This window comes from Bactrocera neohumeralis, chromosome 2 (assembly GCF_024586455.1).
Source record: "Bactrocera neohumeralis isolate Rockhampton chromosome 2, APGP_CSIRO_Bneo_wtdbg2-racon-allhic-juicebox.fasta_v2, whole genome shotgun sequence".
Classification (NCBI taxonomy): Eukaryota; Metazoa; Arthropoda; class Insecta; order Diptera; family Tephritidae; genus Bactrocera; species Bactrocera neohumeralis.
Window position 1 is genome coordinate 67,149,739 of NC_065919.1, and position 15,876 is coordinate 67,165,614.

At 37.1% G+C, this 15,876-nt stretch overlaps 1 protein-coding gene across 5 annotated transcripts in view; it reads left to right on the top strand.

Moving 5' to 3' along the window:
• LOC126766518 (sodium/potassium-transporting ATPase subunit alpha) overlaps positions 1–15,876 on the top strand; it is a 90,032-nt gene continuing 74,156 nt past the window's right edge. For 3 of the 5 annotated variants that reach the window (XM_050484289.1, XM_050484287.1, XM_050484285.1), the window contains exon 1: positions 10–72. In XM_050484289.1, coding sequence (XP_050340246.1) covers positions 49–72 — 24 coding nt within the window. In that variant the 5' untranslated portion in view covers positions 10–48. Of the gene's footprint in view, positions 73–15,876 lie in introns of all 5 variants that reach the window. The other 2 variants (XM_050484312.1, XM_050484284.1) reach the window with 2 other exon arrangements.

The window sequence follows — 15,876 nt, forward strand, 5'->3', positions numbered from 1 at the left end:
CTCGTCTTTATTATTTTCAATTTGACTGGCATTTGTGTTTTCTGGAATATGGCGTTAAGGTCGGATTTCGAGGTGAGTTCGCGTTTTAATTATCCATTTAAGTAATTAATCAAATAGAATCAGTGTAAAATTAAGTGATTTCAATTGTTAACATGTCAGGCAACGAGCGCTTGATGAATTTCAGCAATGCTGATTGGATTACAAAAAGCTAAAAGAAAGTCTGTGTAAACAGCCCAGTTAGCCGTTCGTGGAGAGCGCTAGCTAAGTGTGAATATTATATGGTATATGCAAATCTGCGATGGCAATTATGAGAAAATGAAACGAAAAACGCAGAATATGCACTTAATTATGATTATGTGAATACCCAAGATTTGTTTATTTGCAATTTTCGCTGGAATTGATAAAAATTTACTGCTGTCAGACACGAATTGTTTGTTGTGCTTTATATGTGTTTGTGTTTGTTGTGTCGCTCCAAGTCGCTAAGGTGCTGATCTGGCCATAATCGTTATGTGTTCTGTTGCTGTGAGCTTAGCTTGGAGGCGACGCCCTTTTGTGTGTCGCTTAGAAACCCAACTAAGTTAATTTAATTAACCAACAGCGAGTCTACAATATGGGTGACACACGAGATCAATTTTACGAGACTCTGAAACATCTGATAGTGAGCTGTATTATTTACACATATTTGTATGTATGTTTGTGTGCCGAATGGGTGTGAGTTGCATTAGTCACAAATATTGAAAACCAAAAAATTATCTGTTCCAGTGTAGTGTCTAAAGTAGTTGAAGTTGACTTCTGAAATATCTGCAAAGAATCGATAGCTTCAGAGTTGTACATATGTATGTGTGCGAGTTTGAGTGGGAGGGGCCGCATTCTGGCCAAATTTTGTGCACTTATTGCACACGTGAGTGGGCGGCTTTAACTACCATTTGATAAATGCAATATGCAAGCGGAGAGCGGGGTGCAGGTGGTGTCACATTGCATCCATAGTACGAGTAAATATTGTAAGTGGTTGTTGGAAAATTTTCCTATTTCTCAGTGAACTTTTATTGCGCTCATGCTCTCTTTTTTTGGCCTTTTGTACGCTTCTCCTTTTTGTGTTGTTGCTCTTCGATATCAATCGCTGTTTCTACGCTCGTTTATTCGTTTATTCTCGTTCGTTTTTCTCTTCGTATTCTCTGCATTGTTTTTCTTGCTCTGCTTCTTGCATCTTGTTTTTCTAATTTGACTGAAAATGCATTTTAAAAGCAAGTGTGAGCAAGTGTTATGCTGCTTGCTGCTAAGCCTATCAATCTATTGACCAGCAGCCCGTTGGAGTTGGCTACCTGAGGGTACCTGTTATGTGTAATACTAGTTATTTTTTGGTTGCAGGCATGTTTTGTTTGGATCCAATTGTACCAGCAACAAATTCTATTCGTTCTTTGTACCTTTTATTTACTCTCAGACATTTCTCTGTCAGCAATCTCCCTAGTTGGATGATCGATAGCAGCTGGTTTGATTTGAGCTATAATAAATATTTAAAGCAATTCAACCTGTTTCTATAAAGTTTTGTTACCTGCTTAAATATAATAATTTTAAATCTCCAATATTTTCTGTTACCTGCTCACCCTAAGGGATACTTTCATAGTTCAATTTCTATTCGTATATACATATGTATGTATGTAATATGTAATTTAATCAGCTGAGTGAATGTGTAATCACAAGTATAAATTTTCATAAGGAAATTCGGTCTGTTTAATCTACTAATTGATGAACCAAGACTGAGTGTTATCGACTTCCATAAACTAAAAATATTTTTAAAACGCAATTCGAAACTGTTATTGTTGCGACGCTCATCTAGTCCCGGTTAAAGTCGTAAGCTTCAGATAAGTTTTCATCGAGGTCATCCTACGGTAGGCCCAGGAAACGTGCTGTTTCGATGGAGAGGGGTGTCAGATGTGTAGAGTTAGCTGGGCATGCAAAGAGGTGGTAAGAGTCATGCAGCGACCAGTTGCATGCCTTACATACATACAGTATCGAGTACGAAGCTGAACAAGGGTCATTCTCGATTCTCGCGACAACTCGAGCTCGTCGTCTGCAGTGGGTGGTGGTTTGACTCCAAGTGCTCCATTCACAGAGAGAGAGTCGGTGAAGATGTTTATGATTTCACTGTGAATGGCGGTTTGCGTTCGAAGTCTGGTAGGCGTATTGTCGTATGTCGTCAACGTAGTTGAGGAAAAACCTCTTGTTGCTACTAGGAGGTGGTTTCGGTTTTCGTCGAAATCATACCCTTAACTGGGATAATACAGGCCTCACTGAGTAGATGTTCGATAGTAGACTCAAAAGGCATCTCGTTATAGTCTGGGTTGCAGTGTTCTGGCATCTCTAAAGTTTCCTCGTCTGCGTTTCACTGCATACAGGCGATAATTATGGTGCGGCGTAGTTAAGGACCGTCGCCCGATTGCCTTTTATGTTGCCAATAACGTTTCTTTGTCATTCCCCATGTGATGCCGGCTAGCGACTTTAGGACTTTGTTGTGGGTCTGTACTTTGCCAATAATGGCGGTCGTGAGGAAAGAAAGTTCACAGACAGTCAAGTATCACACCTATAATCTGAAGGTTATTGACAGTCGGAATTTTAACGCCATCGACTGCAATATTAAGGGCAAGTCTGTACTCCTTCGTCCAGTTTGTGAAAGCGAGAAAGGTCGGAAAGATATCAGTTTGCTTTTGAGCATATGCCACCGATTCCATTGCATTGCTGGTGCAATCACCAGCGTAGTCGTGTAATATATTCCTACCTGAAGGCTGATAACACAGAGGCATACAAATAAAAATGAATCATTCTCACTTCTTAGTAGAAATCCATTCTTTAGCCACGAAACAAATATTTATATAGAATAAAAAAAAAATTCAAATTACTCATCTAAATAAATACAATTCTAAGCAATAATTGCAACCTCAAAACATACCCATTTGGCAATTCAAAGCAAAATAGCCATAACCTCAAAGAATTTCACTAAAAATTTTCCTATTGAAATTGCTTTGATAAAAGCTCGAGAACTCGAGTTCACAAAATTTTTAATCAGTTTGTTGTTTTTATTATATTATATTTGTATAAAGAATACTTCTTTACTCTCATCTAAAACGATAAACTTACGCAAGTAAAATGCACACTCGAACAGCAACCCTGCTGCCATTGAGCTTTCGAGAGCTTTGCTCTCAAATCTCGCTTTTAACCACATTACTCGCTTTTGGCCAAGTGAAAATGTTGGCTTATTTTCCCTTATTGGAAGTGCCGCAAATGTGGAATTATATAACACGATTTGGAAGCCATGCTGTCACTTGTGCCGTATACCCGCACGAGAATACATGCATACGCATTGTCGATTGGAAGCGACTTCCAGTCAATTTCCACCCTTTGCATTTGTACAAATTCGACGGTCTTTCGCGCACCTACCCTCCGTTCTTAACCAGAATCGGTGTCATTAGGACGCTTCGTGCTTGACTAATTATTGGCTGGTATCCATATGACCACATGCACATGCCCGTGTGCTACTTCTGGAGCTCAAAAAATACCATTCTATGATATTTAGTTGTTAGTGTTGTTTTTGTGAATTTGTTTTGCATCACATCAAAGTTGCTAATTTTGTTTAATTGTCATTGCTCTCATAGTTTTTTTTTTTTTTTTGCGTTTTGCCTCATTTGTTCCTCCAGTACACATACAATAGTTAGCGTTCATCTCAGCCGTGTGGCGGCCGGTCGAGTGCATTTGTGGCGAGCTCATTAATGACTTTTCAACCTTGAAAAGATTTTCATGTCTCTGCCATTTAACCGTGAAATTTATTAGAATTACAGCGTTAATGCGGCACAAAAATCAACAATTAGAAATTGGCAGCGGCCAGTCAAATATCCATTAGTGGCCAGGTACTTAAAGTAGGTGGATACTAAATAATCGCCAACCGTCATAGAATAGTTGTTGCATAAGAATTGCAATGACGCCGGTGATGATGCAACATCCGTTGTTAGCGACTTTGGATTTGGTGGGCCAAAACTGCTGCATGCGCATATTCAATGACGAATATTGTTGGAAAAAACGTTTTGTGCCTTTTGTGAAATTTCGGAAAGTAGTCTGCATCATTGATTTCCGGACAACACACATACTCACACATACACACACACATATAATTGAACTCATTACGTTGTTTTGCAGGAAGTTGCACACTTTTATTAAATGTGTATCAGCAAAATATTTGCATGTATTAAAAGGCGAGATTTGAGGTGAAACGAAGAATCTATGAGCAATGTTCTTTTAAGATAAAAATGACAAAGATAAGTATGTTCATTTTGTATTGATACCCTACCGTTTTCCTTTGGCTATTTTCGATATCGCTTGGGGTGCGGCTGTAGTGCTTTACAATGGACTTGAATGTTTGTAGAAAAAATCCGTTTTTTTTTATATATACTAAGAAATACCATTGGTTGTTTGTGGTTGGATCGTCCTTTTGTTTCGTAGTTGCTCTCAATCTTGGTGAGTTCTATCCAACCACCATTTTGGAGGTCTAAGAACAGTACACTGGAGGCCAGATTTGGAGAATTTTGTCATAATTTTTACTGATTTTTTAACATTTTGAGTCGGTTGAGTGTAAATTCCTATGGTACCTATCGTGCGCAAAACTTTCGCCTGTCCAAATTGTCATGAACAATATGTTTTGGAAATTTTTTGTACACCAACTGCGACAATTAAACATGTAGAGGCTTCCTCCTATAATAGAATAGAGTTTTTCAGCATGCCTACAATTGAAACTACATACACAACCTTCCTTCGGAGAGATTTCAACTAAAATCTGAACCTTATTTTTAAAGCTTATGCTCTTGAATGGTTTTCAAGTCTCAAAGGAAACTCAAGGTGTTACTGGGTGCTCCCTGTATGATTTATAAATTTTTTGAATATTGCAATGGATACCAGATTTGATGACGACCAGCCGAAGTGACATTTGCGCAGCTTCGTTCTGGATACTGTAGCAGGTTAAACTCCTACTAGTCCAGAATACACCCCGACATATCTAATATATGTTCTGAGTGCTAGGAGTCTCCACTAACTCTACTCATCCGACACCCCTTTCCCTTTGGTCAGGCGCAGGTCGAAACAGCAGGTTTCTTGGGCCTACCGTTAAAGGACGTCGACGACAATATATCTAATCCTTACCATCTTAACAGCGATTAGGTACACGTTACTACAACAACAACAATGACCAGCCGACCAACGACCTGGCGGCAGAATATTTCTCCGCCATCAAAAACAAAAATGATAAATACATTCCGCTGCAATCAAAGACATTTTAATAAAATATTTTTTAATATTTACTACATATGTATTTATATATAGTATGGTATATTAAGTTTGCCACCATGTTTGTAACACTCAAAAGAAAGCGTCGGAGACCCTATAATTGTATATATACAAATGACCAGCGTCTGATTTGTCTGTATATATCCGAACTAATCCTTAAGTTGCTGAGATATCGATCTGAAATTCTACACACGTCCTTTTCGCACCAAGAAGTTGCTCATTTGTCGGAACAGCTGATATCGGACCACCATGTAGCTGCCATACAAACTAAAAGATCGGAATAAAGTGCTTTTATGAAAAGATTTTTTTATTTGACGAGATGTATTTAAGAAATTTGCCATGGCTGCAATCGCGGAAGAAATTGTTCAAATCGGATCTCTATAGCATATAGCTGCTATACGGACTGAACGATCGGAATCAAGTGCTTTTATGGAAAACTTCTACATTTCACGCGATATCTTCACCAAATTTGGCATGTGTGCTAAGCGTCCCCGGCAACGGTGCTATCTCCGAAGGAATTGTTCAGATCGAGTCACTATGGCATATATTTGCCATATAAACCGATCAATCAAGGTGCTTGTAAGAAAACTTTTGTATTTGCGAAGCATATTACGACTTCGGTGCAACCGAACATTTTTAACATTTTTTCTTGTTTCTGTAATCTTTTATGAATATATTTAATATAATATATTATGCATATAGATTAGTAAAAATATGTATTATACTACATAGCACGTCTGGTGGCTTGGCACTGCTGTCACACATTTGTCGTCACCAAAGGCCATTTCCTTATCAAAGTCTGCGAAAATGCAAACTAATGACGAATCATGTCTGGAACGTCGGGACTTAATTGTTCACACATACACACACGCACAAACTGACGCCATAATACAAGTTCAGTTCCACTGACTGGCTGCCCCTTTATGTTTGCAAGGCGAAAGATAAGTAAACAAAAATACATATACAATAACAAAAGTAATTAGACATGGAAAAGTGAGCGCTACTGAAACCAAAACTGGAAAATACTGGACATTTTTAAAAGCGAGATTTGTTTTACGGTCAAGCGCCGGCAGTAGCAGGCACCCAGCGCGACGCCGATGACTAGCAATTAGACTATTTATTTATTGTTGTTTTTATTCACGCTGTTTTATTCTATTTACTTTCTTTTTGTACTGAAATAATTCCGTTGTTTTGTCTCCTCTTCTGCTTCCCCTTTATTTATTTAGGTATGCCTGTAATGAAATTATAAGTCAATAAAAATCCAATCAAATGACAATGAATTAGCCAATCGCACTAGTTGTTGTTGTAGTACATTTCTATATAGCTGTTTGATGAGCAGATAAAATTGTGCAAAAACGAGATTTATACACAATTGGAATTGACTAGGCGAATGAGCGATTGGCGATTAACGCTAAATGCCAAAGCGTTTTTGTACCCCGCCGCGTAGGAAATGGTGGGCACCGGCCGAGTATGAAGTGGGGCGGGCATGTATTGTAATGTAGCTAAGTGCAGAATATAAATGTGAATAGAAGTTGACACTGTTTCAGTGGAAAAGTGCACTTGATTGTGTTTTCAAATTGTTTATCATTAAGTCTACATATCGACACTCAACATAGTACTTATGTATACGTAATCCATAGTGCTTTCAGCGACTTAGTGTGCTGCTCTGAGTGTTTCGAGAGTTTCTAGTGTTGATGGTTTTTCTTTAGTCGCAATAAAAGTATTCGGTAATTTGTTAAGCTTTGATTGTTCAGTCGCTTATTTATCGATAAATTTATGGCGGTAATTAATATTTTATACATTCTTCCAAAGAACGTATTCAATAAGCGGCTCTCATTGGCATAATTGGTGTACAACGATTGCACTTAAAGCCATTCTACGTATAATACCCGTACAAGAGAGGATCCTTCCGATATCCTCTCTCACTTCAACTACATCCCAATACCCAAATTCAATCAGGATGGCAATGAGTAGGGGTTTCTCTGTCTTCGTGCACTCGAACGCTGGTTCTATGGTTGCTATGAGCAAGATTAGATGGATACATCTAGACACTTTCTCCTCCACTGGCCGGCTCTCGCCAGGTTAAGGTTGAAGCATCTGTTGTTGTTGTAGCGGAAGAAAACATTTCTAAAGTGCCAAGTTGACAGTCCTTAGCCGGATAAAAATCCGGGTCCGTTCCGGTTACTTAGACCCGATTGTCGTGGGTGGCATCTCGGTTGTCATGCCTTTTACGGACCTGGCAAATTGGCAAGGCGTTTTGTTCATATATGTGACGGTCTGTTTGATTCAAGCCTATTAGTTTTGGGCATCACAACGGACAAATGCCTATAGCTGCCTAGGTGCGCGCATTATGCGTGGCTTCACGAGAAATATTCTCCAAAAATTTTAAGTTTCGGAGATCTGATAAATTTTTTTTTCTTGAGTAGCCACTTTTTTTTTGTCCAAAAACAAAATTTTGACTAGTCCTTCGCTGATTACCTGTATACATCTATAGTAATAATGAATGTTTATGTTTTTTTTTGGATGTGGATTACTGTTGATCAGAAAAATCTTCCTCAACGCCAGACAGCTCGTTTCTGATGTCTGACTGCAGATCGGCTACGGGCTCAAGGGAATACAAAATTTTTCATAATGAATCATCGATTACATTATTTTTATTTATTTATTAACTCCTTCAAAAAATATCCCTTTAGTTTAACTAAATTACTGGTCAGTTGCTCGCTTACATTGTGACTAAAAAGTGCCCGGAAATTGTAAATAAAACGAAAATATAATAATATTTATTTTGTCGCCTTCAAACTAATCTCCACCAGCTGTATTAAACTTATGCCAACGATTTTTCCAGTTCTCGAAACATTTTCCATAGGCCCTTTACGGGATGGCCTTCAGCGAATTTTATTTTATCTCTTCGATTGACTGAAAACGGGTTCCATTCCAATGATTGTTAACTTGTTTGCATGTTAAACTCATAAACACCTGTCTCATCGGCAGTTATAATGCTCTCCCTGAATGTGACATCGAATTTCGCACGATGTGACCTGTTTACGGTTCTCTTTTTGAAAAAGAATTAGCTTTATCGGTACGAGTCGAGGAAGAAAGCGTTTCATAACCAAAGTATCCACCAAAATAATTCGAACGGACTCGTGAGAGATGTCGAACTCTCTTGCCATCTCTCTAACACTTGCTTAACGATTTTTAAGCACCATATGCTTCACACTTTTTCAATATTTTCATCAGTTGAAGAGAGCGAGGTCGTCCAGAACGAGGCATGTTTTCAACGATCTCTCAACCGTCTTTGAAGGCTTTGTACCATTCGTAGGATTGTGTTATTGACAAAACTGAATCCCTGTAAGCCTTTTCCAACATTTGCAACAATTCCGCACTTACGAAATTTTGTTAGAAATACAAAATTTGAGAGAAATACTTTGTTCGACATTTTTATCCATTGTAAAAATCGCAACGCGTTACTGAGGTGTACCGACTTAATTAGCTGCTGTAAACAAACCGGTTGACAGATCGGACTCATATTTGATTTAGTAATTAAGGATAGTCCTACCAACTTAGCAAAATACATTTTTTTTTAAATATCATTTACCTGAGGAATTTAATTACAATGTCCGGGTGATTTTTTTGACACAATGTGTAATTTTTCCCCAAAAAGCGCAGAGTTTTAATCCAGCGCGCAGAGAAAGTGACAAATCGTCGGCCAGTAATACAATATTGTACATCTGATAATTCCTTTATAGTCCGTACTTTTTTATTTTCATATTTAACGTTAACTAAATGCTCGTGTTTTTACAAGCATTTCCATATCGACACATATTTATTTTATTTATTTGCTCACTTTAATTACTCGCTATTTGATATTCTAATAATTGGCGATATTAACATATGACCACGTTTAGCGGGTATGCTATTTACTCAACGATTTGTTCAAACAAGTCGTTTATTTATATTCATACGAATACAAAATTATAGCAACTATACCATATATGTATGTACATATGTACATCTGTAGTTGAATAATTTGAAAGTGGCTGCTAATAGTGGCGTTAAAATCCAACATTGCTGAAAAAATATTGTGCAATTTTCGGTAATTTGTACTATTCAATTCACGTTATAGCGATTTAATGATTAATGGATATTATAGCACCTTTTTGTTGTAAATTAAATTGAATTTATTATGCATTATTAAGCGTCATTGTACATTATTGCTTTCACAAACAATAACTTCCTCCAATTTTTTGCCGTTATTCTCACTTTTAGTTTATATTTTTAATTTTTTAAACCGTTACTGTATGTTTGAGCTAAAACTCTTGATTTTCTGCATAACTCTAGAAAAGCTTTCAGAATTAATAAACACACACAGTGATTTTATAAGAAAATTGGTATTATTTTTATGCCATACTGTCCTCTATCTGTTTTTTCTAACTTTTTCTCAATTTACTTCATTATGTTCGCATCAGGGAAAAAATCGATAATTATATAGTGCATTACATACTTATCAGTACCTACGTAAATATGTCTACGTTCGATCATTCATATTGTCCCTAATGCAATGAAAAACTAGATGAAAATACCGATTGACATGGTGACACGAAATTATGATCCAATATTACTATCGTTTAGGTCTCTTCGTCAATTATTTGAAAGCAAAAAGTTTATCTAAATTAAAGTTAGTATAATAACACTTACTTTAAATAAATTACACCAATTTAAATCTACAAAAAAAAGTTTGAAATGCCCTACCCAACAATTTTAACTGTACAACAATTAACAATATAATCAAGTTAAACTGTTATAGAAATTTTGTACTTCAATTAGAGTAAAATCCAGTTGTTTATCTACTATGACACCATAGAGCACTTTTTATAGCTGGCAGGATTTGCCCCGACGTTTATATTTAATACCCAGAAAGAAACGTCAGAGACCATATAAAGTATATATAAATGATCGTCATGACGATTTGCCGGCTGTCCGTTTTTATATACTCGAACTAGTCTCCCAGTTTTTGAAAAATAGACCTGAAAATTAACACACACTGCTCCTTTGTCGTAACCATCGATATTGGATCTCAATAGCATATAGTTGCCATGGATATCCTCACAACATTTGGCATGAATTATTGTCCAAGGCAATGCTACAACTTCCGAATACATTGTTTAGATTAGACCACTACAGCATATAAAGTTTGATTCATTTCGAGAGAACTTACTTTTTTAAAGAAAAAATACATAAACCTCTAATTTAATGGGGATTTTTTTATTATCATTCGAAAGAATATTCTTTGGTAGTTAGTTTTTTTTAAGATTATCTTGTTCAAATGTTGGCTGTGACTACGTCTCGGATGGTCCATCCGTTGAGTTCGATTTTATTTGACTCGTTCGAGCATTTCGACTGGTAACTGGTGAAGGCCTGAATCAAAGCGGGATTGTCCGCATAGACTTTAAACTTTACATATCCATACAGGAAAAAGTCTAACGGAGTGATATCGCACGATCTTTGTAGCCAATCGACCGGCCCAAAACGTGAAATTATCTGCTCATCGAAGTGTTCTCTCAATAAATCCATAGATTGATGCGATGTGTGGGAAGTAGCGCCGTCTTGTTGAAACTAATACGCCGCGATCACGAGCTTCAATTTCGGCCATCAAATAGGAATCTATCATGGCGCGATAAGCGTCGCCATTGACGGTTATGTTCTCACCGACACCCTTTATGAAGAAATATGGTCCGATGATTCCACCGGACCACAAACCACACCAATCCGTTCTTTTTTTGGATGAAATTTCAGCTTTTGAATCACATTAGGTTGCTCTTCGTGACAAATGCGACAATTTGGCATGTTTACATAACAAAACGTCGCATTTTCTTAGAACTTTTCAAGAGCTCATAGAGTGAAGCAATGCTGCTTGGTAAGATCGAACGGCTTCAGTTCTTGCCCAAGTTGTATTTTAACAGTTCCAATTTAAGATCTCCACGCAAAATACGCCAAGTCGTTGCATACGTCAGTCCGAGTTGTTGCGAACGACGCCGAATCGGCTCCAATAATGAGTGCTACAAACGAGTTGGTTTTCTACAAATCTGCAAAACTTTATATAGACATGCTAACTTCAGTTTCTAGATGCCTTCTTTTGTTGCTATTTCCAGTGTGACTGTAAATATTTGCTGAAGTAGTTAGCCACTTGCTATATATACATATAAAACTTTAGGTCTAAGAATTTCGAATTTCATACTTATGTAGCTACCTCTGTAAGCTTCATTAGTTTGCGGTTGCATTTAACGACTTATCACTAACATAGTTGCTAATATTTGGTAACAAAAAAATTTGAAAAACAAAAATACAACGAAATATATTTAACTTGTTGCTACTCTAAACGATTCTTTTGAAGATGATATGTAAATTGTGCTTTTTGTACAAATTGCCTGTAGAAAAGGGAGAAAAAGAAAAAAAATTAACATTAATTAATTTTAGCAATCAATTATTCGCTTTGTTGTGAACTGAAGCTGCCAACTTTGAGTTGTGTAATAAAATGAATGGCATGTACAAGCGTGGGTGGGAGTTGTGTATTCCTGGAATGGAAATGCATCTACCTGGGCACAGAAGTATCGTATTTAAGCTAATAATATTGAATATAAAGAACTATTTTGGTCACAATGATTCCAGGCTTTTGCCAAGCTAGCGGCTTTAATAAGGACCCAGCACTTATCAGAGAACAAGTGTTGGCTACGAAAGCGGTTTGGGATATCAATTAAATTCTTTATTCCTATGAAAGTACATTCGATGTCATTATGTATAGAACACAATTTCTTCTGAATGGCCACCACGGGCACGCTTGCAGGAGTCCAGACGCTGAACCCAATTATCGACGGTTTTCAAACACAAATCGGCCGATATTGCTGCAATTTCACGTTCGATATTCGAAGTTCATCAATCGTCGCTGGCTTATTGGCATAGATCATAGACTTGAGGTAGTCCCACAAAAAATAGTCCAACGGCGTCAAATCGCACGACCGAGGCGGTCAATTGACTGGGCCATTTTGTGAGATAACACGTTCACCAAACTTGGTTTTCAATAAATCGATTGGGACATTCGGTGTGTGGCTTGTGGCGCCGTCCTGTTGGAATCACCTATTGTCCAAATCCATATCCTCCGATTCGAGCCAAAAACATTCGGTTGTCATTGACGCTAGCGATTCCCATAAACAGTAACTAACCGGTCTTGATTATCACGGATGCAAAGATGGCCGGCCCATAAAACGTACCAAACCATAATTATTGCTGATGCAAAGATTTTCATGATTTTTCCATGTGAAATTGCTGTCATCATTTTCAAGTTGCTGCTTAGCTCAATTCATGAACATACGACAATTCTGGTGATCAAGCGGCTTGAGTTCTTGATCTTGATCTTGTGAGTATGTAGGCCAAGATCTTTTCGCAAAGTTCGCCACAACGACATCACAGAGATCGCCAACGCTTGAGAACGACATGTGAAATACTGATTTGGGTCGTCCTCATTTAATGCGTTAGTGGCAGCAATATTTTCGACACTACGGGCACTTCTTTGTCTCACTGGCACGGAAACATTTTATACTGTGCCTGTGGCTTACAATTTTTCCACTAGACGCTCGATTGTTGATCTGACACGACGATTATAACGACCATGAATTGGACGTAGCGCTCTTTAGGTTGAGGCCCCTGATTCCGAATTTCGGTAGTAAATTTTAATAATTTCGACTCGTTGTTGGATCGTATATCTTTCCATGTTGAAATGGTAAATCTTGTGAAGAAAAATGTCAAAAGAGCTGGAAAAAAATATTTCGTCATTTGTTATCCCTAAATTGACAGTTGGTGCCTGCGTTTTTAGAGCCTACTGTTTTAAGAAATGGAAGTAGCTTTTAATTGAAATATAATTTTTTTTAACAAGATAAGAATCCCCACTTTCGTCGGAGTTATGAACTCTAAGGTTTTGTAAAGTTTAGTTCTGTTGTGAGTTCAGGCAAAGAAGTCTTCAAACCTTAGCACCTTAGATTGGAGCCTTGTATTACCGACGTGTTCTCATATTTTATGAAGAGGTAGACCCCTTCGGGATAGCAAACTGGGTCGGCTCCGCTTACGTATTCTCAACTGTCATGGAAAAGAACTTAATTCAACTTCTTTGAACTATCCACCTCTGATACGGGCCTCAAGTCAAAAGGACTACAGTATATGTATGTCAACGAATATATTGTTCTAACATATATCAGATATATATCTAGGTTCAGACATCAATTACCTATAAAGACTTTTTTCTTTTAGAAAAAAAGTTGAGTTAAACTTGTTAAAACTAGAAGACATAAAATCTATGCTTTTTTCGCGTCTAATAAAACCGTTTTCTTCAGTTCGCCATCTGTCGTGTATAACGCAAACTTATTCCACAACAACAAACACCGATATACTTTCGGATTAGTTATTATACGTATATTCCTTAGACCGACCCTTTCATTTAGGTTAACCACACTTTTAATTACCTCACGCTTCGCTCTGAAGCTGCTGATGAGTGTGCGTTGCGGCAGCTTATTCGTCTGGAAGTAACAGTTTCTTACATGTTTTTTGGTTTGGGCTGAAGGTACGCTTTTGATTTCGAATTTGGTTTCAGTTTCGGTTTCATTTCACCGGTTGGATCCAGTTGTAACCAAATGAAACGTGTTTTTAGAGGTATTTTCCGTGCTTTTCCAGATATTCATATTCACAGAGACCCGCACACAAACCCATACACACACACACATGCTGAACGGTGGACTAAAGAATAAAAGAAAGAATCATTTAGTGCTGGCTCAGTAGTTAGTCTGTAGTTATTTACTTAGTTCCAGTTGTTGTTGTTGCTGTTGTTAGCGATTGTGCGACTCGTTGACATAACTGCTTATGCACACGAATTATAATTGGTTTAAGTGTCGGCTTTTGTTGTTGCCCTACATGTATGTCTATTTAATTTCTTTAACTTTTCCATAATTGCTATTAACTCGTAAAATTATACAATGAATCTGATCTGTGGGAGGATGATGATCCACTTGCATAATTCCAAGTTATGTGATGTGTGTGCTTCTATGAGACGAAAGTTTTCTGAAGATTATGTAATCGTTGTTTGGGTAATGTCTACAAGATTCTTACATAAACATATATTTATAAATATTTGGCGTCTGCGCGGTACAGGTTCTGCCTTTCTTTTTACCCCTTACAGTAATGATATTCTTACACAATCATCCGTTAACGGATATCCGGTATTAGCAATCGGATTTTAATTTACTATAAATTCGTAAGTCGATGTGAAAATATATCTACATCCCATTTTTGTATTTTCGAGAAAAGTGAGGTTAATTTTTACTTTCCTTGAAAAACTATGTACATGATTGTACTGACTAACATGATACTTAAATTATTCCCAAAACGTTCGATATTCGGAATTTTGGGAACTGAAATATGTGGCTAGCAACCAGTTTGTTAAGAATTCATAGCCTCAACGATTTAGAAATTTATGAAAAGGTTTTATAGAATAAATCGTTGATATCATCGGTGCAATTCTCAGTATAGTGTATATCTCTTAAAAATTATAATTTTTCTGAAGCACGGAAGCGGTTTCAAACTTGTAGGATCATGTATGCTATTAATACAACAACTTGTTTGGGATAACACTTAATATTCTACAAAATATATTGATATTTCCTTTAAGGTGAGCTCTAGTTCATCATTCATAATATGATTATATTATAGTCTAGTGAAAAATCCCGTTATTTTTGCCTTAAATGGAAGGTTTTAGTTAGCATAGTGAGAATAATCCATTTAGGTCTTATTATTTATGCACCGTTTTATTCGAAAACTTCTTGGTTACTTCAAAATGTCACTCTCATAGAAACAGTAAATTTTCATATGCTACTCTTGAGTTGAATTTTAACCAGCAAAACCGTTCGCCATAGACAGTAATAAGTAGTAATCAGTTTATGGCATGTCCAAACTATAAGTTGAATGCATAAAAACATCCCAATAAAGCTCCCGGCGCTTTTGGCGAGTCCAAATATCTACACTTCTGGACGATTGCTGACTTCATATGGTCTAATTGTTGATAGCATAGATCCGAATTAAGAGTTTGACAGTAGGAGAGAAACTTAGAGCTGATATGAGTGATCCTCAACAGTAACCATTCTCTACAAAAATGTATAGATTTTTTTAAGATTCAGCAACAATTCGCATATTGGTGTTTGATCCATGAGGTTTTTTGCTTTAACTCGGGTGGCACGCGTACATCGAACTTCTGTTTGTATCCAGTCTTATTTGAAGGATTCCAGGTGCAGGTTTTAAGCTTATGGGCTTTCGACACAGTTGTTTCTTTAAATTATAGCCGATTGGAGAATCTTCACACAATTTTTAGCAATTTTAACCCTCTTTACGTTGTCACCGGCATTATTTTTGAAGAAATATGAACCGATGATTCCAACGGCACACAAACCACACCAAACTGCTGATTTTTTTCAAAAGAAATGACAGCTCTTGAATTTTTTCAGGTTGCTCTTC